Raw genomic sequence first — 24,678 nt, 5'->3', positions numbered from 1 at the left:
TTTCCCCTGGAACACAAAACGAAGCAGTGCGGGGGCTTTTATTTTGACAGGCTCCACCACGATTCCTGTTCTAGAGAATGTGTCGTGGAATTTTTATTTTTTGTTTTTCACAGTAAAACAAAAACCCAACAGGATATCTTCTGTGAGTTGACAGAAACTTTCTCTTCTTCCTTAATTTTAAACATTTATTTCTTACAATTTAAATCATGCTGACACATTTCTTTCATTTACCACAACAGAATTTCTTTATCATGTAGTAAAAAATTAAGAGGTATTGTTCAAATTGCTCTCTGTCTGGTTAACTTAGACCAAAACTTCTGGTCTCACCCCTGGCGTCGTTGCCCACCTCTCAATTTTAAGTGCATATAGACACTGAGGGCTATCAGGAGGGGCTATGTGCTTACCTGCTGCTCTCTGGCAGGTAGCTCCATGCCCTCCTGGGTTTTAAATGCACCTTAGAATACACATGCATCAACACTACATACGAGCGGGAGGAGGGAGGTTTGGAGTCTTCACACACCCCCGTTCTCTGTTGCCTGTTGGGGCGGGGGGGCTGGGAGGAGGAGTTGGCCATCCGACTGGGGTCTGGAGTGTGGGGCCTCCCTGCTGCTGCCGAGTCGGGGCGGTCTGCTTCTCTCCACCCCAGAGAAAAGGGTAACACTACCTGGGTCTGGGTGCAGTTTCCCCCTCCAGGGGCAAGGGTACCTAGACCCGGGGCTTAGAGTATAGCTTTGTGACTCTGGCACAGCTGGCTGCCGGCGGAGCTCACGGGCACGTCACTGCAACCCCCCCTGGCTTCTGCTCCGCTGCTGAATGACCCCTCATCTGGGGCTCCCCTCAGCTCTTTCTGGGACAGTGGCGCGGCTGCCCCTCTGTTGGTCTTCCTTGGTCTCTTGTGTTCTGGGGGCCTCTGGATGTCTGGAGTTTGGATCTCCTCCACACCTGCTTCATGCCCTGGAGGACGGGGCTGTGGCCCCCCCACACCCTCTAGCAGATTATTGCATGAAGGAACCTTTTAAAAACAAGCGCGTCCATGCTCACAGGTGTACACACAGGTGCTCACACCCACAAACTACACCCTTTTTGGCTCCTACCTCAAAGCACACTGTGCGCTGTCGATCTTACGTGCTGCACAATAATGTTTAATATTTAGTATTTACTGTTATATTCCCATATATCATTGTGATGTTGTTTATTATGTTGCTTTTTTTTTGCTTGGTTTCTCTTATTTCTTGCTCGACAGGTGATCCAGGTGATCGATATATGGATTTTTTGTCTGTTTGTTTTTGTTTTTGTCCTTTATCACCGTTCCTCTTCCTCGCTGTTTTTCTTTCCCTACCTCTCTTTCTTTCCCCCAGTCATGTCTGTCCCGTGTGTAGCAAGTGAAAATAAAATAGAATAAAATAAACAATAAAAGCAAAGGTGAATCAAATAGACCATTATGGCAAGGCTGGGATGGTCAATTTGGTAAAGTAAATCCATTGGGCATCTTTCTTCGCCTTTAGACAATAATTCTGATGGCAAAAGAGCCAAACGGGACAAAAAAAAAGAAACTGCTCTGTTTTCTTACACTAAAATATATCAGGGATTAGTTAAAACATCTTTACACTGACAAAAAGAGGAGCTTGACTAGTCTGACCCACTTAAGTCCTTCTCTGTAGCCAATCCACAAATAGTTGAAACATATAAACTGCCTATTTTAAAACACCAAATATCCCCTAAACTATCATCCTAAAACACTTTAATATCATTTTAAGTCATCTTACTACATCATCCTCAAAGACATATGGCATGCAAGTAGCTAAAGAGAGTCAGTGTCACTGTCACTGGAGAGGAACGTGTTTCCATGATCGCATCTGGTTTTACAGTATTATAGTATCAAAGTCTTTTTCTAGACAAAGTATTCCCAGCAGGTTATTTCAGTGTACAGTATAAGGTAAACTGTCTTCCACACGGCACATTACAATGTCACGAAACTAATATTAAATTCATCGAGTTTTCCAGCTTTTACTCTTTATCGTGTCGACTGCAGATCAGTGACAAGTAGCGTACAGAACGGAGCTGGGCAAGTGGCTCCTCCTACTTTGCGCGCTCCCGTGAATGGGGAAACAATTTTTGACGGGGGTAACTACTTTGGCACAACACCGGAAACCCGATCGGTACCCCGCATGCGCGAAAGGTTTCTACTTCCGGTCGTAGCGTTTTACGATAGTTATGAGTCAGAGTATCTGTTAAGGGTACGGAAGCGTATGAGCTGCCACCCAGGCAAAGGAAAAATACAAGTATATCACGTTATAACGTGAAAAGTTTATTGTTCTAACAAGATACTTTTCCTGTCTGTACAATATACTTTTCACGTTTGAACAACATAATATCACGTTATTACAATATACATAATTATCATGTTCGTACAATATAAATATCATATTGTACGAACGTGATCATATATTGTGCAAACGTAAAAAAAATACCATTACAATAAAAAATTTTATTGTAAGAACGTAAAACGTGTTGCATTCGGAAACCCAAATCCATGGTAGTTGTGGAGAGCTCACGCTCTTCAGAACTGGCACTTAACTTTGAATGCCCTGCTTTCAACATGGACACAAACACTGATAGCCCACTTCTGAGATTTCTTCGGAATCGTGGTGTACCTGAGGACTGTCTCTTACGAATGCGAAGTCTAATCAGGCACGACGTAGACAGAGACATGACAAAGTAGCTGAGGACAATCCGTGATTCTCATGCCAGCGATTGTCTGAAAGGTGGGCTACAGAGAGGGACAATAATAGTAAGACTAACAGCATTAATAATATATACATATGACTGAATTCTTGCTTCTAATGACAGTTTGATCCCAGAGGACATGTTTATAGGAAAAGATACGTTTTCATAGGCTGAATTTATCATAAGTATTTTATGACTCTGAAAAATGAAATCCTTCTGTTTGGTTCTGATGACTGAGAGAACACTATAATTCACATTTTCAATTAAAATAAACAAATAACATGCTGGGGATCCTAATTCAGGGGCACTGCCATCGGGCGAGAGACGAGGTACCCAGCGAGTCACAGGGCAAAGAGACGGGCTACCGTTCACACTTAGTGATTCAGGCTGTGGGAGGAACCCACACAGGCCCTGACCAGATGGAGGACTCAAACCCAGGACCTTTGTGATATTTATTTAATTTTAAAAATGGTCTTCAGTTAACTGTTCCTGATATGAAGACATGAAAATGCAATTAGGTCCATATGTTTTTGTAAAATGTCTCTGTACAGCACCACAGTGGATTTTAATACAGCAACACTGTGATGCAGGTCAGACTTTCAGCTTTGATACAGGTCTCTGTTCTCAGGGGGGATGAAGCAACTGAACGACTGACTGGCAGCAGTTTCATTAAAACTGTTTTGTTTTTCTGATGACGTCTCTGAGGGCCTTACATTTAAAATTACAGTCAAACTTTATAAAATGCCTGCACTTCACTTACACTTTGATTGTTTGACTGAAATCTTACTTTGGTGGTGAGCAGAGGCAAAACTACAACAACTGCAACTTATTTTATCAATATTATTTAGTTATAGCTGACTCGTGTATGTGAACAAGTGTCTGGTTACATAAACTCAGAAAAGAGTTACAGCTCAAACATGGCCGTCGTCGCTGCGCTCCTGTAACTAAAAATGACACACCTGATGATGATGATGATGATGAAGATAGTGATGGTGAGATGGTCTGAGGCTCATGTCTCCTGCAGTCGATGGTTGGTCTGACGTTCAGGTTCAAGCTCAGGAGAACCCAGGATTAAGATGTCAGTGAATAGACTAGAAAAAGAGTAAAAGTACTCAGTTACAGTAACTGAGTAAAATTACAAAATTACATTTAAGAAAAATGAAATATTTTTCTCTTTATAAAATAAAAGAGAAAATGTGATTTCATTATGAAGGTTGGAGTTTTAGTCAAAGAGGAATAAACAATCTGTAAACAGAAATTAAATGTTTAGACAGTTTCTGATTTTTCATTTTCCTGTTTTTGATCCGGTGTCACTGAAGTCAAATCCATTCATAGAAATGAGTGAAGTCCGTCAAAAGAAGTGATCACTGGTCTAAATTAACTAAAAGATAGTTTTTAACCAAACTGCTTTAGAGTCATGGCCTGTGGTCACAGACATGTTACTTCCCCTTATAAGATTGGCAACCCTGTGAGGAAACACCTGCAGCTTCTTTTTTCTGTCCCCAGAAAAAGAAAAATTGAGCTCCTTTAGTTTCTGTTTAAACCACAAACGGCTCAACCACAAACAGTAACGGTCACTTTGTGCAGCACAAAAACTTTAAAGGCAGTTATAGTATATAGTTGACTAAATGGATGAAAATGTTAAATGTCGTATTTCAGACTCTCAGCTGTGTTGATATAATGAGTGAATGATTTGAGCTTTTCACTGCCTGCTGTGTTTCCTCGACTCCTGAGCAAAGATAAAGAGTCAGTTCAGACCTGCAGTTGGTCCTCGTGGTGTTTGAACTTGAATTCAGCCTGATTTGTTTTTCATGTCTTCTCCTCCATCATCAGTTATCAGGAGAGCAGACAGTCAAAGTACAAGAATTCAAACAAACACAGAGATTCTACTTACAGAGCAGACACAGCACAGATGTTTCCTTCATCGTCCTTCTCACTCATTTGAGCTTTTTTTCATTTCTGTCACTGACACCAAGTAAAGCCCGCCCTCTTCCTCTGAGCACCAGCTTTCTATTGGTTCAAGGACAGTGAGGTGTCAGTGTGTGTGTGTGTGTGTGTGTGTCCCTCAGTGAGAGAGGCAGATATGAGCTGAAACACAGGAATCAAACCAGGGACGCTGCTGTTATGGAGCTGAACTGGAACCATTCAGACACTGAGGCCCTCTGAACACATTTTAATTACAGCTGTGCAGAGACACATGAACAGACCTGAACCTGAAATAAAAACTCTGCAGCATCAAACACAAACATCATGAAGGTTTTCTGCGGCCACTGAATGATGCTTCTGCTGTGTTCAGTCTGTGGTTGTAGTTTAACGTTTATTCTTTGCTTTCTGCATTAAAGCTGTGTGTGTGTTAGCAACAATCACACTAGTCAGATTTTCCATGTGACAGTTTTTTGAAACCCACAGAAGCACATGAAGAAAACCAGTGAAAACAGATCACTGACGGGAAACAAGAGCCAACAATCATGAATGAACTACAACAATTCCAACCAGTTACCGAGGACATGGGACATAGTAACATAACAAAATTTTGCATTTGAGTCATTTTGGTCTAGAAAGTGAAAAAAACAACATAAAAAATATGAAATATATAAAGAAATCTTCAAACATGTCCTGTGGTCTGAGGTGCTGGGGGGACCAGTTAGAAACCAGCAGCTGGACGTCAGTGGTTGGACTGGTGGACTACTTCAGTGAAGAGTAGACGACGTCTGGCTCTGGTTTAAAGTCTGAACACAAACACACACAGTTCAAACAATCTGATTCACGATTGTGCTTCACGACGTTCACAAGCTCTGTCTCCACTTTTTTCCCTCTCTGTTTAAATCTAACATGATATAACAGAAACTGAATCTTTACATCTGAAGTAGATTCACTCTTCTCATTTCCTGCTTCATATTTTTCATTTAAACCCTCTACTGCACACATTTTGACGGTACATGCTGAAAATTATTCAACATCTCACTAATTTTGGGTAATTATATTGCCAAAAGAAAAATGTTATATTTCAGAAATCCCCTAAAGAAATAACAGAGAAATTATAACTCACACATCATTACACAACTGTGGTTAAGGAATAAAAACATAAAAAAACACTTAAAACGCGTTTACTTATATAACATGATACAGACTCAGGTCTGAATAGTACAGTATCATGTCATACTGATTCTCATGGTTTGAGACATTGTTTTTATTCTGTGTGAAACTTTCCCAAAAAGTTCCTCTGTGCTGTAAAACAGATGTCCACTCAGGAACCCTGCACCATGCCCTGTTTGATTCACTTCACTTTTATTTGCATTGCCCCAAATCACAAGAACAATTGCCTCAAGGTGGTATATATTGTAATGTAATGACCATTCAACAATGTAGAGAAAACCCTGACAATTAGATGACTCCCTATAAGCAAGCACTTGGCTGCAGTAGGAAGGGAAAACTCCCTTTTCACAGGAAGAAAGCTCCAGCAGAACCGGACTCAGGGAGGGACGGCCATCTTCAGGACCAGCTGGGTGATGGGGTTGGTGAATATGTTGTTGGCCAGAGTGATATATTATATTATAATGTCTCAATCTGATTTTGAATGAGAACTCTGGGTCTCTGCTTCTTCCACTTCTCTTTACATATACCCCACTACTGTTTCATTCTCTCTTCTTGCTTTCTTTTTTGGATTTGGATTTGGACTTTGTGTAATTCCAAGTTTAGGACCACATTTCCACTTGGCCCAAGCTTGGTTGCACAGCAACCCAATGTAAATTTCACAACTGTGTGAATTGCTGTGTTTTGACACTGTGTAAATAAAATTGAACTGAACTGAAATAATCCAGCAATATTCCGAAACCCTGTTTTCCAGATTTACTGGGCAGGTACTGCTTGAATTTGCTCTTGCCCCTAATTGGCAACATTTGCTCATCCACACGTCTCTGGCGTAGAAAGCTGTTTCAACATCACGAGGATGTTGAAACACACACACACCCACAGGCACTCCCGCTACACACACCCCCAATACATTTCCCATCAGGCTTCACCCTTAAAGGACCAAGCTTCCTACATGTTATTGAACTTTTCCAAACACTCAGGTTGGTTGGCATCATTTAAGTTCACATGTACTGGATAAGAGGCTTAAAGAAACTTTCTGTTGCCCTGGTGCAACGCTATGCTAATGAGAGCGTATTCTAGATGATCTAGTTTAATTTGGTTATATTAGCTTAGCTTAGCATGATTGCTGGAAACAGAGTGACAGCCACCTTGTTTCTGTTAAAAGGCAGCAAGACCTGGATGGCCTTGTTCTGATGGTTGTTTGTCCATTCCTGATGTCTTCAGCTCTTACTGCTGAGTAGACCACAGCTGTATCAGTCTCTGCAAAATGAAACAGAGTTGCTTTATCTGTCCATGTAGCCAGATAACACACACCAATTAGTTAAACTGCAGGAATGTCTTAAAGACATAAAGCCGTCCTTCAATGCACATATTAAACAAATATGTAGGACTGCTTTCTGAATGCATCTCTGAATGTTGAGAAACTGCAGTAGTCAGTATAACAGACATTTAACATAATCCCACTGGCCCCAGTCTTCATAATACTGGCCCCTAGCCTGGATAAACAGACACTTGCAAGAGAAGTAGATAGATAGATAGATAGATAGATAGATAGATAGATAGATAGATAGATAGATAGATAGATATACATATACATATATAGATAGATAGATAGATATACATATACATAGATAGATAGATAGATAGATAGATAGATAGATAGATAGATAGATAGATAGATAGATAGATAGATAGATAGATAGATAGATAGATAGATAGATAGATCTTACATGAGCTCTACCAGAGCTGCTTTGTATTATTCACTGTTCAAAATGGTTCATCTTTATCTACAGCTGAAAGGCTGCTTAGTCTTGTGTGTGAGAGGAACATTTAAAGACAGAAAGGAAGTTGTTTAGCTGCTTCCTCATTAGAGCAAATCTATACGTGACTGTGCTGCTCATATCTCTTTAAAGGACAGGCTGGCTTTTATTTATATCTCAGTTTAATATCATCCACAGGTCTGATCTAAGCTTGAACCTGAGTCATGATGTCACTCAGTGACTGCAAGGAGAATTAAAGACTTTTAAAAGTTAAATGAGAAGAGCAACTGCACATCTCGGTCTGTTCGATCTGAACGCTGTTTGTTCATAACTGGTATGAACTGCATCACTCTCTGAAGAATTAAACATTTTAATTACTGCAGCACAGCTGTGTCAAAACACAGTTTTTAAAACTGCATCTTGCAGAGAGTGAGTGTTGAATTTAAAAAATGCAGAAGCCATTCACACCTTTTTTCTTCTCTCAGCACCTCTGCTGTGAACCAATGAATGACCGACAGAACGGCCATGAGTTTGTGTGAACAGGAAGGTGGCGTCCACGAAGCTTCTTTCAGTGCAGCCTGAGAAGCCTCACCACAAGCTCGAAAAACCCGGTGCAGTGAGAATTCTCACCAGGTTCAGACTAACTGCGGTTGTCAGCAGGATGTTGCTTCTGTGTTTTACATGCAGAGCTTTAGAAATGAAGCTTTAACTAAAGAACCATTTGAGAGGCTGAAAACACACATTTGATGATCTTTGGCCTCTTTATGTGTCTCATCTCAACCACTTGTTTGTGAACCACATCTGGGCCTCATATGTGCCGCTACTGCACTGCCAAATACTCTGTGATCCAGATGTGGCCCAAAAATCATGATATTAAAGGTTAATAATTTAAAACCTGTATGACAATTAGCCATCCAGCATCACAGATGCTAACAGAGTATACTCTGTTAGCATCTGTGATGCTGGATGTGTTCAGATTGTTTCCTATAGGAAACAATCTGAACACATCCAGACTGGTTCATAAGCGGTGGACCTACATCATTGTTCGCAACCACACGTGGTTCTAAGAAAATGTAGACAAGTCTCATTTGAATCAAACAACTGAGATATTTTATTCATGCTACAACACATCAGTGAGCTGCACTGTTGAACTAGCTGACACAGAACAGTGAACGCTGACTCACACACGTGTCAGTTGTCTTCTAACACACAAAAACTTTTCCTGGACTGTGGGAGAAGCTGGAGTACCCGGAGAGAACCCACTCAGTCACAGGGAGAACACACTAAGAAACTCCACACAGACAGAAGCAGTCAGCTGCTGGAATCAAACCCATCTACTGCACCACAGTGCAACACAGATGTCAGAATGTATTTACAAATGTGCTCAATGTTAAATTATTAAATGTTCTTACTTCCCAAAGAGTATAAAAAGAATGCTTCTCAAATCTGTAAAATCCATAAATATCACCTCTGCTTTGTTTTACTGGCACGACTGATGCTCTGCAGCTTTACCTTCATCTGCTGACATTTTCAAATTTAATAGCAAAAATATTTTACTGTAAAATCATCTAAATGGTCCTTTAATCTAAGAAAACGTCTACATTTGGAGACATTGAAGTGTGCGTAAAATGTAAATTTACAAAAGTCTGAGTCTCACCTTCAACTTTCCTCTCAACATCTTGTCTCACCAGCAGAACCAGTAACACCAGTAGAACCACAAGAAAGACTGATCCAACAGACAATACAGAGAAAACAGGAGGAAAGAGTGATGGAGGAGAGAGTGAAGGTGGAGGTGTGGTGGTGTGTTCCCCTAAAATAAAGCAAACACAGTCATTAAGTTGTCGTCACATTGTGAATGTTGAAAGCTGCAGAAACACAGACAGGTGAGTGTGTCACCTGTGACAGTGATCCAGCTGGATGGAGACTCTCCATGACCGCTGATGTCACACTTGTAGAGGCCTTCATCAGACCTGGAAACATGCTGGATGGTCATGTGACCTGTAGGCTGCTTCCTGATGAGGGAGCCATCTTTATAGAAAGCAGCTGGGAGGTTGGAGGGAGTGGTCTTTGTTTTACAGAGCAGAGTGACGTCATCTCCCTCCATCACAGGGAGGACAGGACTCTGCAGGATCACTGATCCACCTCAACACAGAGACAAACTACAGCATTTCATCCATTTACACACAGCTTCATCAACACTAACTCCACACACTCAGCTTACCAGGGACTGTCAGGTTAACCATGTTACTGATGGGACCCTCTCTGGACTCACACCAGTAAACTCCACTGTCTTGAGGTATCATCAAAGTGATGTTACAGGAAGAACCAGCTGGTTTTCCCCATGTGCTTCCACACTGAGTCCTCTGTCGTTTGCTTGTGTTTCTCCTCAGAGTCCATCCAGCAGAGCTGTCGTCCTCCTCACAGCTCAGAGACACAAAGTCATATTCAAAGAACTGAGAGCTGCTGGGACTCACAGTCAGACGAGCTGTGAGGGTTAAAATGAAAAACTCATGATCACGTCTTTGAGATCTTTACTGAAAGTTTTAATCCAAATGTGTAAAACCTGTCAGAGTTTATCAGGTTTAAACTGTGACAGAAGAAGGTTACTGACCTTGGTTTGTTGTGCAGCTCAGCAGTGAGATCAGAACTAAAGAGAAATGACACTCAGGTTGATTTGACATAAACACACAAAGGTGATCACTCAGAACAACTTTGTATTATTTGATGTTTCCCTCTAAGACAGAAACAAACTCTTCATGTTGTGTCGCCTACAGCCCAGTTTGATCTTCCTGTCAGAGGAAACGTGGATCTAAACCAGGTCAGCAAAAAGCTGCTCGTACTAAACCAGAGACTCCAGGATTTCAATTTCTACTTCTCGATGATCAGAATTATTAAATAAAACTGATCACATCATTTCATGCTTCATGAGCTGCTTCTGGAGTTACTGTAGAACAAGGAAGTCCTTCAAGTTACATTATAGTTACACTGAATACATACAAACAACTAGTACTGAACTAAGGTCTGTCCTCTGCTCTGTTCACACAAACACCAACATTTTATTTCAGCTTTTCACTCATAAATTCATCAGTAACTCTGTGAAACTTCAGACCTGCAGTTGGTCCTCGTGGTGTTTGAACTTGAATTCAGCCTGATTTGTTTTTCATGTCTTCTCCTCCATCATCAGTTATCAGGAGAGCAGACAGTCAAAGTACAAGAATTCAAACAAACACAGAGATTCTACTTACAGAGCAGACACAGCACAGATGTTTCCTTCATCGTCCTTCTCACTCATTTGAGCTTTTTTTCATTTCTGTCACTGACACCAAGTAAAGCCCGCCCTCTTCCTCTGAGTCTGTTTCTTCCTCTATTTGTACAGAGTTATTGGTTGATTCCTAACCTCTTAATGATTCATTCATGTGATACATCTATTTCAGAATATAAACTTGTTATTGCAAAACATTTTATATTAAGTTGCTTGTCTCTGTGATAATTGTAGCTGGGATATAATTAACAGAATCCTCCATCCTCCAACACCATCCTGTTGGTGGACAAAGTTTGAAGCTGGTCAGGCATCAGTTACGCCCCCTGTCTGTCTCTTGTGTTTACGACTAAAGTCATTTGTCTTAGAAACACTAGCATGTGTCAACACGTGTCAGCACTGAGATCAGCTCATCTACCTGCAGGTGACGCTGCTCACAGCTGCTACTCGTAGTCTTTCTCCACAGTATCACAGGAGGTCTGTTTCATCGCTGTGTCGGCTACATATCAGCAGTGTTGGGCAAGTTACTTTGAAAAAGTAATTAATTATAGTTACTAGTTACTTCTTCAAAAAAGTAACTGAGTTAATAACTGAGTTACAAATTCTAAAAGTAATTAATTACTTGAAAAGTAACTATTGCGTTACTTTAAAAAAAAAAAAACGTTTAAGCCTCTGGGGTCCAGGGTATAATTGCCCATTTTTAACTACTTTTGATTCTCCCTCTATATTTTACCCCTAAAAACTCTTTACTTTGCCTTGTTTGGTATCATTCTTTTCAGCACAACCTCACGTGTCTGAATCTACAGTTATGTTTTCATGTTGATATACTGTATTAACACAATTGATCTAAAATCAGACAAAAAACATAAAATCAGAGTAGAAAAAGTGATATTTTTTACTGTAACAACCACAAATATGTTTAATGATGATCTTTCATAACTTTAAATGCAAATATAAATTGTCAATTTTAAAATCCTATGCACAAGTTTTGCAAACAAAGTTATTTGCATAAATTTACCTTTTACCCTTTTTTAAATAACCATTTCAAACTATTTACAGAACAATCAGCTGTTCTTCAATAAGATGCCACAAATTATTTGTGCCACTCCAAAAACATAATTTCTGTCCACTATAAAGGAGAACATCACAGCCTGATACCTGCAGGTCTGACAGCAGCAGGTGTATCACTGCTGTTTCTACCTGGAGACAGCAGTCGCCTCATTGTTCTGACACACAACACAAAACTATCCACACACTACACATTAACTACACACTCAAAACATGCTAAACATCACAAATCTCTCACATCTCTAAACTCTCTCTCTCTCGCCCTCACTCCTAAAACTTCCCCTGTTTTTGTTTTTTGTTTTGCTCATAAGCAGAGAATGCTTGCTAGTCTGCAACCTTTAACACCCAAAGAGCCATTTGGACCCGGTTTCCACGCAAAAGAAAACACTGGGAGCCGCAAATATTTGTGACATCTAAAATGAAGATAACACTGTATATAAATATGGATAATAAAGTATCCATTATTATTATTATTATTATTATTATTATTATTATTATTATATATTGTTTTTTACTTTTTATGCTTTGTGTGAACAACTAAGGTGTGCTGCTTTTGAAATCCATGAAGTGCTACAGAGAAAATTACATTTTATTTATGTAATTAACACATTTTGAACTCTTAAAGAGATATAACAAAAGGAAAGATGCTGAACTAAAATGATCCAGCAAACAAAACTGTTGTGAGCCACCACCCTTATATCGCCTTTGGGCTGTTGGAGCCTTGACCTGACTTTTAAAAAATAATTGGAACAAAAACACTATGCTGCTAAAAGATGAATAATATATTATTATATATAATAGATAATAATAATAATATATTATTATTCATAATAGAATTTTTAAATATATATTTTACCAGGGTTTAGTGTGTCTGGCGGAGCGCAGTCTGCAGCGCCACTGTAGGTGAGGCGGACGCACCAGAGCGGCACCAGCAATCATGCCTCGCCGCCTTAACGTCTGTGCTCTCTCTGCTGTTGTGTTGGTGTGTGTCGGGCTGTGAGCTGAAAAGCTACAGCCGGCTGTATGCGTACAGCAACCGTGTGTGAAAAGTGGTCAATAAAGAGATGCTGAAAAGCGAGTTCATGTAAACATCGTCGGGTCTGCCGTTTACAATAAGACTTCTGCTCCTGAACCTCTGCGCACAGCGTCTGCAAATCGGGGCTGTACGAAGTCACTTTCATCTTCACGCAGAACTGTAAGCTGTGAGATGTGAGCGGTGTTTGTTTTTAACATAGTTCACGGTGGAGAACAGCTGCTGACATAATGTGGATCCGAAGATCCATAATTGGCTTCCGCAAGTGTGACGCTTATTTTGAGCGATGAAAAAAATAATAGAAAAATAAAATATAATTTTATTTTTCTATTTCAATATCACAATAATCTTCCAATTTAGAACTACAAGTTAAAAAAAGAACTAACATAAATAAATTACACTTCAGCTAAATACTTCTAATTTATTTTCCCAAACCACGCAGAGCCGCAGGTTCTGTACTATAAGGACTAAAGAGCCGCAGGTTGCCGACAGTAAACGTGACGAAACTATTGAGGAAAAAACGCAGCGTATTGTTTATCATGGCTCTGGTTTTACGTGGCCTATCAACACAGTTTACAAACTGGTATCTATCACCTTGTTGCTTTGTCTTTAAGTGGTCATGTGATTGACTTACCACGACTACTTTATTCTTCCTCAGTCAAACAGCAGCGCTCACGCGATTGTTTTGCCCCCCTGAGCTCCAGGTGTTAGATGCTAGTGCTAGACAGTGATCGTGATTACCGTCCGTGGGAGCTCGCAGCTGCTTAAAGCTGTAGCGCCCAGATTACTTACAGCTACAGTGGGGCAAAAAAGTATTTAGTCAGCCACCGATTGTGCAAGTTCCCCCACCTAAAATGATGACAGAGGTCAGTAATTTGCACCAGAGGTACACTTCAACTGTGAGAGACAGAATGTGAAAAAAAAATCCATGAATTCACATGGTAGGATTTGTAAAGAATTTATTCGTAAATCAGGGTGGAAAATAAGTATTTGGTCAATAACAAAAATACAACTCAATACTTTGTAACATAACCTTTGTTGGCAATAACAGAGGTCAAACGTTTACTATAGGTCTTTACCAGGTTTGCACACACAGTAGCTGGTATTTTGGCCCATTCCTCCATGCAGATCTTCTCGAGAGCAGTGATGTTTTGGGGCTGTCGCCGAGCAACACGGACTTTCAACTCCCGCCACAGATTTTCTATGGGGTTGAGGTCTGGAGACTGGCTAGGCCACTCCAGGACTTTCAAATGCTTCTTACGGAGCCACTCCTTTGTTGCCCGGGCGATGTGTTTTGGATCATTGTCATGTTGGAAGACCCAGCCTTGTTTCATCTTCAAAGTTCTCACTGATGGAAGGAGGTTTTGGCTCAAAATCTCACGATACATGGCCCCATTCATTCTGTCCTTAACACGGATCAGTCGTCCTGTCCCCTTGGCAGAAAAACAGCCCCATAGCATGATGTTTCCACCCCCATGCTTCACAGTAGGTATGGTGTTCTTGGGATGCAACTCAGTATTCTTCTTCCTCCAAACACGACGAGTTGAGTTTATACCAAAAAGTTCTACTTTGGTTTCATCTGACCACATGACATTCTCCCAATCCTCTGCTGTATCATCCATGTGCTCTCTGGCAAACTTCAGACGGGCCTGAACATGCACTGGCTTCAGCAGCGGAACACGTCTGGCACTGCGGGATTTGATTCCCTGCCGTTGTAGTGTGTTACTGATGGTGACCTTTGTTACTTTGGTCCCAGCTCTCTGCAGGTCATTCACCAGGTCCCCCCGTGTGGTTCTGGGATCTTTGCTCACCGTTCTCATGATCATTTTGACCCCACGGGATGAGATCTTGTGTGGAGCCCCAGATCGAGGGAGATTATCAGTGGTCTTGTATGTCTTCCATTTTCTGATGATTGCTCCCACAGTTGATTTTTTCACACCAAGCTGCTTGCCTATTGTAGATTCACTCTTCCCAGTCTGGTGCAGGTCTACAATGCTTTTCCTGGTGTCCTTCGAAAGCTCTTTGGTCTTGGCCATGGCGGAGTTTGGAGTCTGACTGTTTGAGGCTGTGGACAGGTGTCTTTTATACAGATGATGAGTTCAAACAGGTGCCATTCATACAGGTAACGAGTGGGGGACAGAAAAGCTTCTTACAGAAGACGTTACAGGTCTGTGAGAGCCAGAGATTTTCCTTGTTTGAGGTGACCAAATACTTATTTTCCACCCTAATTTACGAATAAATTCTTTACAAATCCTACCATGTGGATTCATGGATTTTTTTTTCACATTCTGTCTCTCACAGTTGAAGTGTACCTCTGGTGCAAATTACTGACCTCTGTCATCATTTTAAGTGGGGGAACTTGCACAATCGGTGGCTGACTAAATACTTTTTTGCCCCACTGTACTTGCCTGCAACTGATGCGGTAAGCTGAACACAGCTTCAACCGTCTGTTTGTTGAAAAATAGTAACGGGCCACATTTTCTTGTTAGTAACTGTAACTGTTGTGATATTTTGATACCATGGTAGCATTTGCTGAGTATTGTTTTTGATGATATTATACAAAGGACCCTGTTTCTGCAATGCCCTTTGTTTGAACCTCATCTCCTCTTGCTGTGACCCCATGGGCGACTTTCCTTGGCCTGCTGGTCTGGAAAATCCAACAGTTGATCTATATGTAAAGAAGGCATTTCTGCGTTGATCCTGCCGTGGAACAATGGGACAAGGTGCAAGCTCTCATGCTCACAGGACGTGGGGGTGCATTCCTGGAGTGCACACCAAGCTTGCAGCCTGCTAAAGATCACACACAATTGATTGTGTGCCTCTAGGTATATATGGTTAAACATTTCCTAATGCAAATAACTACATGCAGTATTCTACCATGTGCAAACTTATATCACTAAAGGATTCTAACTGTCTAGTGTTTAACGGACCTGTCAAAGGTATGTTGAGATTATAGAAGGCCCCTTTCAGAGCTAGGGGGAACTTCCTTATATGGTTGTAACTTGAAACTTGTTGACACACGAACCCTTCTGCCTATAAAAACTGCTGCACAAAAGAATAAACTTTGAGTTAGTTTGGGATGACAATTTAGAACAGTCTCCGCGTCTTTTTGTTCTTCCAAACTGCTCCCGGTACTCCGGCCAGTACCGTAATTAACCGTTGATCATGTGCTAGACAGTGATCGTGATGATGCGGTAAGCTGAACACAGCTTCAACCGTCTGTTTGTTGAAAAATAGTAACGGACCACATTTTCTTGTTAGTAACTGTAACCAATGGCGTGTCCAGCGGGGTGGCCTGGGGGGGCACAGGCCACCCCCCCCAACCAGACTGGCCACCCCAGGTGCCACCCCAAAGGCAAAACAATAAACTTCAATCAAATATCAAATGTCCGATTATGTTTTCACGGTGAAGCTCAGATATCCGAGTGTAGGTGAATGCAGCATCGGCTTCTGCACTATGTGCATCATGTTAGCAAAGGTAGGAGAGCCAAGCGCAAAAGATGGCACTGCAGGAAACAATTTTTCGGTGAAAGAAAATGAGGACAGAATAAATGTCCTGGTAAGTAATATTAAGTTTGTTGAGTTTAGTAAACTTCGGTGAAATTAGAATACCAAGGAAAAAATAACACTTAAAGAATTATTGCAGCCGTCGAATATTTCAGACAGTATGCTACTGAGGGCAGCTAACATAAGAGTTATGAGTTATAAGATGTAATCTAAGTCGTAACATTGCTGTATGGAGCTGCAGATTTGGTTGCAGGTTAACATAGCTGGACTGGCCATCGGGCATACCGGGCATATCCCCAGTGACTTATTTATTTATTTATTTTTAATGGCATGAACAATGAGAGGTGGTGGATTGGCCAGATGCAGGTCGATGTGTAGAAATAACTCCGTTGTTTGGTGGTGGCTATGGCGGGGCTTCCACAGAGGCCAGCAGGTGGATGAGGGAAGGGGAGGCAGGAGCAGAGACCCGAGGCAGCCGCCAGTCCGAGTGTCAGGTGAACTGAACTTCAGGTAAGAAGTTATGACCTGCAGTCTATCTGGGTCAGATATAAACCAAGTTTAGGTGGAGTTTATTTTCATTGTGCTGACTTTTTACTGTCAGTTGCAATAACTCGTACTGCGTTCTAGCCAGCTTGGAGTTTTTATACAGCTGTGTGGGTGCTATGATGTTACTGATAGTGAACTTTATTGTATTCATAAGGTTAGTTAGTAGAGTTGCCAAGGGCTCCTTAAAAAAAATGGAATGGTCCCTCATTCAGAGAAAATATTACGCGTTTCGTATTGAGCTGAGAAGAGACGCAGTTTGTCCCGAACTTCAGCTAAAATGAAAAAAAGACACAAAGCTGGAGTTATTCTGTCTTTATGCTGCACAGCTGCTTCTTCTCCTCTCATTCTCTCCCCTCCCTCTCCTGTTGCTACTTCAATCATTAAACTGATCAATGATCAGCTGATCGGCTTTTCTCTCTCATTTATTTATCGCTCACTTTGCGCCAGAAAGAGGAAACCAGCAGATGTTGCGCTAAACAACAGCAGCACGTTTAAGCTTGATCAGCTGTTGTTAGAATGTATTTAATATTAATTTCTAGTATCAGCTGATGTTTGCTGGAGCCACAGCTGTAAAGCTGCTGGTCATGATGTCAGTTTGGATATGTGGTGAGAGGGAAACATGAAGATGAAACCAGGAGATGTCCTTACTGAATCATCAGAGCTGAGCAGGTGATGGAGAAACAGGTTTACCTTTTAGGTGACATGAATGAGTTGAAGTTATCAACTGTTTCTGAGAGACAAATAACACCAGGATCCTTTTTTATGTAGCTGACAGCTGGTAACTGTGCAGGGGCGGGTCTAGGAAAGTTTTGCCAGGGGGCCAGGTAGGGCATTAACAGGGAAAGGGGGGCACAAAGAAATACTTTTCTTTCTTATTCTCATTTAAAATATCTAGCTTTTATTAAATAATTATCTGAATCTTACAACCAAAGTTTTTATCTGACGTAAAATGTATAGAAATCATACATATACCAACAAGACTGTACATCACTGTCACAACAGCGTTTGTTTTCAGTCAAAGTCTTTATGGCTTTAATACCTGGTGGGTCGGTCTGTAGTGAAAATGCCCAATTTTTTTGTCCCAGTCCAGCCCTGCAGGTTAATACTGGCAGTGTCACCATGCCAGCTGACTGTATTTTATCATCAGCCAGTGTTGTTCTTTATCAATATTACCAAAGTTTACCATAAGGCAGCATAGAAAGTATTTACTTGCTTTCAGGTTTTATTCAAATGTTAGTCTTTTCAGTTGTTTCCCCACTTTTTTCCTGTTTCAAAATCAAACACCAGTTTGTGAGAAGATTATCTTCTTTTTTTTTAACAGGCAGATAAAGTTTTACATTGGAACTGGCTAATTTGTCAATTGTTTGTTACAAATGTTCGTATTTTAATATTCAAAAATGTTTTTGCCCAAAACATATGTGCACTATATGTCAGTAAAAATACTATGCAAATATTGCTGTCCTTGACTGCTGAGTAAACACTGACAAAGCACTGATTGCATCTCTTGTACTTTATCAACGCAGTATCTAAAAACTTTGCACCGTAGTGGTTAAAATCTCATTCTAATAAGAGTTAAAAGTGCATTTGGTAATTAGGTTTATAGGATTATTGAATTATGGTTAAGGGTTGGTAGAATTTTTTTTTAAACATTATCTGCCACCCTTCTCCAAATCTGTGCCCCTACCTGGCCCCCCCAACAAAAATTTTCTAGACACGCCACTGACTGTAACTGCGTTGTAACGATAGGAATAGTAATTAGTTAGATTACTAGTTACTGAAAAAAGTAACGCCGTTATTCCCATCACTGCATATCAGTCATCTCCAGCTTCTCCTCCTGCACCATCTACAGATTTAACCCCTTCAGTGTATGTCGGGAATTCCCTTTCTCTACATTTCACAGCTCTGATGTTTCGGGTCTCGGTGTGTTTCATGTCTCGGTGTGTCACTCCTCAGACGGAGGTTGTTTCATAATCTTTCTGTGGTTTTATGAAACAATGAAGACAAACTGATTGTTTCACAGTTGTGGGTAGTTTCACACTGTGTTATCAGGCTGCTGAGGATGTTTGTCTGAGTGTTTGTGTTATCAATCATTGCCGCTGCAGTGTGGTGCTGATGCAGGCCTCACACCGTCACAGGAAGGAGGAAGTGAAACTGACACAGACGGTAAAACCTTCTTGTTACAGCATTTCTCTCGTCTGCTGGGGATGAAGAATCATTACACAACAGTGAGAAGTTATTTTGGATCTGAACAGATGGAAAAGTGTCGCATTGGAGCGATTTCATAATCAATGTGACCTTTTGGCCCATGAGGTCAGCTCATCGTTGCCCCCTGTTGGTGATTGTGTGAACTGAGGTTTCACAGGTCACACAAAAGGCTGGAAGTTTAAATAAGAAGGAATAAACATCGTGAAAGAGAAATGAAATGTTTGCAAAGTGAATTTAAGTCAAATATGAACTTGTTTTTTAAAAAGAAAAAAACCCAGAAGGTCGACCTTGTTTTTTAAGCCAATAATATCACAGCAGTTGTTTGAAATTAGCTGTAGACTGTAGGCATTGAACGGGGAAAAAACCTGCAACTTAAGAAAACAGTCCATTGCAGTCCATTTGGCCTCTCAGGGCCACCGTAGCTGCAGGTTAATATTTATATTTTTAACTTTTTATATTCAGTGTTTTCAGAGACCCTCGCAGCACATAACGAGTTCAGATTTAGTGTTTATTATCTTTTATTTCTTCATCCTTTCTTGTTTGCCTTTGTTTCCACAGTAAAAAGTGTGCCACTAACTCGACGACCACCTCTTCTTATAAAGTTTTACAGGTTCCAGTTATCATCCAGGTAAGAATTACAGAGAGTCAAGTGCTGTGTCAGTGTGGTTTACTAATAAAGAGAACACGAATTACAAAGTAGAACAGAACTATAAATTAATAAAGCAAAACAAGGCAGCTCCGAATTGGTCTCAGGCACATAGTCAGAAACATCCTTACAGTCAGTGTCCACATTTTAGGTCCACGTGGGCCCTCAAAAAGTATGTTTATTTACTAATTATGCTGCTTGCCCTGTTCAGACTACTTCCTGCCTGCATGTCGGATCCAGAGATTTAGACGTGTTGCTGCCATCAATTCAAAATAAGTTCATATTTTTTTTGAAACAGAACAAAAATCTCAGATTAATAATTTGATATTTTCTATGTTCTACTGTAAGTAAAATTTAAGAGCCTTGCATATCATTGTATTCTGTAGTTTTCTCACTGAGAGAAAACTACACAACAGTGGGATTGAAAACAAATTTTAGTTTTGAATAAATAACCTGCTTTGACACCTGTACTGACCTCTTAAATAAAGCCCCTGCATCATGCTCCATGGTGTTTATCTATTTCATTTTGCAGCTGTGACAAAGATGGACGAGGCAGGTAAACACTACTCAGATGTGATGCCATGTGTGAAATTTAAGAAAATGAAATTATAAAACCATCACAATTATAACACAGAGTTCAGTGCAGGTTGGAACTGTCCACCTGTGTCAACATACTAACAGAAAAACATCAAGTTAGCTAAACTACAGCCACATCTTAAAGACGTAAAAAGGTTATGATGGTTTGGACGTGTGCAGAGGAGGGAGAGTGGATATACTGGGCAAAGGGTGGTGAAGATGTATGGAACGCCAGGACTGCCATAATGAATTAATTAAATACACCATTAAATAATTAATTAAATGTGGCAATAATTAATTAATTACATGTGTCGTAAATATTTATGTAATTAATTATTTCTGATTTTAATTAATTATTGCCACATTTAAGTAATTATTTAATGGTGTATTTAATTAATTCATTATGGCAGTCCTGGCGTTCCATGAAGATGGAGCTGCAGGCAGGAGGAGAATAGAAATACAACAGAGGGTTGGTTAGAAGGAGGAGGAGGATGCTGGGATGGAGGCTGACGAGTCACTATGGAGACCAGTAAAGGGAACATCCAAAAGAAAAGGAATTCACAGAAAACTGAGGCTACTGTAAAAATCTCAGAAACATGATGCACAGCCAGATATTTCCTCTGGATGGCAGAGTAACGCTGACTTCTTGTCCTTTTTTCATTTATAAAGCAGCCGCTCTGCTGTAACACTCAGTGTAGCCAGTAGATGGCAGCAGATTTATACTGAGCTTCTCCTCCAGGAGGAGGAATGAATTAAAAAAAAAAAAAAAAAACAACCTTTTCAGTGGCGACCACGTGGTGACAGAAGCCGGGTTTTCAACTCTTTTACTGGTAATTGTAACATTTTAATTAGGCTTTTTTGCTGTTTTTGTTTTGAACAAACAAATACAAAAAGGAGAAAAAATTAGTTTCTACTCATGAAAACATTTCAGCTGCTACCAGAAACTGACAACTTTTAAATCTGTTGTTTGTTTGTTTTTTTCATGTCAGCTGCTTTATGGTTTGTTTCTCGTAGACTAAGGAAGTATGAGTCGAATTAACAGAGAAATGAAAGTGAAACATGTAAAAATCTCTAACATGTGGATGTCCTCTGGTCTGAGGTGCTGGGGGGACCAGTTAGAAACCAGCAGCTGGACGTCAGTGGTTGGACTGGTGGACTACTTCAGTGAACAGTAGACGACGTCTGGCTCTGGTTTAAAGTCTGAACACAAACACACACAGTTCAAACAACAGGAAACATGATTACAAGCTTTGTAGTTCAGTCAAGACCTCCATTCTCCACCTCTCTGCATCACACACAGTCCCAGTTCAGACTTTACTGGGAACCAGTTCAGATACAAATCACACTTTAGGTGCCTGTTTGATTCACAGAACTGAGCCTGGAGCCCACAGAGCTGCAACAATTTGTTAAGCAAGTGCATTAAGTCACATTTTAAAAGATGAATGATTTGCTGCTTCCAGCTTCGTTCTCATATTTAAGCAAAGTTTCCGTCTTATTATTGGAGAATTTTATTTTTTTGTGAAAATGACGCCACATATTATGACTTTGTATCGACGGCTTCCCATCAGGATGCACAAAGAGGGTGAGAGTATGACCTCAGACCTCTACAGCTGTGCTGAGCACCCTGCTCCATACTTTCTTCCCATCCCAGCAACACATTCATCAGATTTGCAGTTGACTCACGGTGGTCGGTGTCATTTCTGGGGACAATGAGTCTACCCAGCGACTGTCTCAGTGGTTTAAAGACAACTACTTGGTCCCCAAAATGTCCAGGACACGAGACAGGACCATGGACTTCACTGTGATTAAGCACGTAATTATCAGCAGGAACTGTGTGGAAAAGGTCACAGACGTCCAGTTTCTGGGATTTTACAACAACAAGAGCCTGAACGTGTGGTTAAGAAGGCAAAGCAGAGATTTAACTTCTGCAGGGTCCTCATGAAGAATATTATCCCCTGAGACTGTTTATTTTTTCTTTTGTTCTTTCTTTTCAGATTGCTTAGAACTCTGGTTCTAGCAGGTGCTAAAAACAGAATGATAATAATAATAATAATAATAATAAACAGTACCAGGGACTTCCACCAAATGAAAACCCCAAGTCGAGGTGACCTGAGTAGGTCCAAGTGTATAAAGGCTCTTGGTGTCCTTCTACCCTTTTTATTCCCGTGCTAGGCATGTGGACATTACATGTGCTTCATGGGGCTGTGCAATTTGGATAACTTGTGAGTTTATAGGTGTTTTTCTTTGTAAACTTCTTCAGTAGTTGTCATGACTGTTGTGATGGATCATTGCACAGTTGAGTGGTGGAGTACTTTAATGACTGATGGGGGTTTCACAGTTTTTTTTCTCCTCTTAACACCTGTGCTGTCAACCAATGACTGATCGGATAGAACTATGAAGTGTTTCTGAGAAAAACAAAGGTGCCATCAACCGAGCTGCAAACTTTGCTCAAGACTTTACCGCAGAGATTGTTTGACAAGCTGAAAACACGTAAGTCAGACTTTACTGGAAACCATCTCAGCAACAAGTTACAGCACTTCCACGCTCCACAAAGTTTAGCTGTGAGACATCGATGAAATAAACAAAACTCAAACCTTTAACCCACAGAGCTCATCAGCTTAAGTCTCTCTTCTCTCCACCTCAACAGGCTGAGCTGTGAGACTTCGTGGCTCAAGAGTTGGGAGTTTGTCTTGTAATCAGAAGGTTGCTGGTTCGAGCCCCAGCTTGGACAGTCTCGGTCGTTGTGTCCTTGGGCAAGACACTTCACCCGTTGCCTACTGGTGGTGGTCAGAGGCCAGTCTCTGGCAGCCTCGCCTCTGTCAGTGCGCCCCAGGGCAGCTGTGGCTACAATGTAGCTGCCATCACCAGTGTGTGAATGGGTGGATGACTGGATGTGTAAAGCGTTATACAAATACAGGCCATTTACTTAAAAAACAGGAACCACCAGCAGACTCTGAAACCTGTCTGTGCAGCTTTGGACACAGTTTACAATATTTTAATCTGCCTTGGTGCAGCACCTCAGTTCATCCTCACTGTGAAAGAAGCAGCTTTAGTTACGCACAAACTTCTTATTAGAGTTTATCTCCAAACATTGTTTTCAGAGCTCAGTTACTATGAACACGGAGGTAGGAGCTCCACCAGGTCATGAGATCACATGGAGTCATCTTCCTCCTGATCCCAAGGTTTTATCCCCTGACGTGTCCAGGACAGCTCCAGGGGAACATTAGCACTCTAATGTTTAGCTCTAAAAAATACCTGACTGCAGAAGTGAAGAAGAGCAGCTTTACCTCTCGTGTCTGATCGCTTTTTCTTCTCTTTGATGATTTTTCCATAAGTGACGTCTTCAGTTCTCCCTGCAGCTGCATCTGTCTCTGCACAGTAAAACACACACAGTCACACTGTCACTGCAGACAGAACAGCTGACACATTACAGCTATGACAAAACATGTTACAGATAATAGTCAGACACACACTGTGTGTGTTTCTGTGACTGCCACACACCTGGTATCTTTGGATCAATAACTTGCTGTCAACACCCACAGTGGGTCAGAGTGGGCCGACACAGCCCTGCAGCTCAACACTGGATCCTCACAGAGCTGTGTGCTGAGCCCCTGCTCTATAATCTGGTGAACCCTGATGACACCACAGTGTCCAGGACAAACGACCTGATCACCGACTGACCACGAGGAGAGGGTCAGGACTTCCTGTTTCTGCAAGTTTACTTCAGGCAGAAATGACCCAGGGTCTAAACACGGATTGGGTAAAGACATCACAGCAGAGACTTTCCTGAGGGTCCTCAGGAAGATCCCCATACCATGGCTCCACATGTTAGTGTATTGCTTGTGTGTGGTTTTGCTGTTGCACAGAAAAAGGAGCTCCACAGGGTTACTGGATGGCTTCTCCCAACTCTGGAGGACCTACATAGTTCCTGCTGCCTCAAAAAGGCTAATATCATCATCATGGCTTCTTTGGACTGTGCTCATGTTTGAACTGTTACCATCAGACAGACAGAACCGAACGATTAAAACAAGGACAAACAGACTGGAAAACAGTTTTTATTGCAGAGCTGTGTCACCAGTCAGTGCTGACATGAATGAGCTCTGTGCACTAAGGAGCTGTGCAGTTTGGGAGAACGTAGAAAGGTTGCTTTAGTCTTTGTTCATTAGTCTTTATCCAATATAATAGTTTACAGTTTTTAAATAGTTTCCATGATGCTGAGGCTGCACTTGTGTGCGAGGCGGGTGGGGGAGTATTTGGG

General features: G+C 41.1%; 1 protein-coding gene across 1 annotated transcript in view; it reads right to left on the bottom strand.

The window, feature by feature from the left end:
* Positions 1-3,693: 3,693 nt before the first annotated feature.
* LOC106676431 (sialoadhesin-like) overlaps positions 3,694-24,678 on the bottom strand; it is a 33,088-nt gene continuing 12,103 nt past the window's right edge. Inside the window, exons 8-14 of the mRNA XM_076878182.1 lie at positions 10,192-10,227; positions 9,802-9,870; positions 9,477-9,722; positions 9,238-9,390; positions 6,969-7,080; positions 4,622-5,456; positions 3,694-3,818 (exon numbers count right to left, since the gene is read on the bottom strand). Coding sequence (XP_076734297.1) covers positions 5,450-5,456; positions 6,969-7,080; positions 9,238-9,390; positions 9,477-9,722; positions 9,802-9,870; positions 10,192-10,227 — 623 coding nt within the window. The 3' untranslated portion in view covers positions 3,694-3,818; positions 4,622-5,449. The remainder of the gene's footprint in view (positions 3,819-4,621; positions 5,457-6,968; positions 7,081-9,237; positions 9,391-9,476; positions 9,723-9,801; positions 9,871-10,191; positions 10,228-24,678) is intronic.

This window comes from Maylandia zebra, linkage group LG3, assembly GCF_041146795.1.
Source record: "Maylandia zebra isolate NMK-2024a linkage group LG3, Mzebra_GT3a, whole genome shotgun sequence".
In the NCBI taxonomy this organism is placed as follows: domain Eukaryota; kingdom Metazoa; phylum Chordata; class Actinopteri; order Cichliformes; family Cichlidae; genus Maylandia; species Maylandia zebra.
The sequence above is the reverse complement of the archived record's forward strand: the minus strand, read 5'-3'. Positions and strand labels throughout refer to the sequence as shown.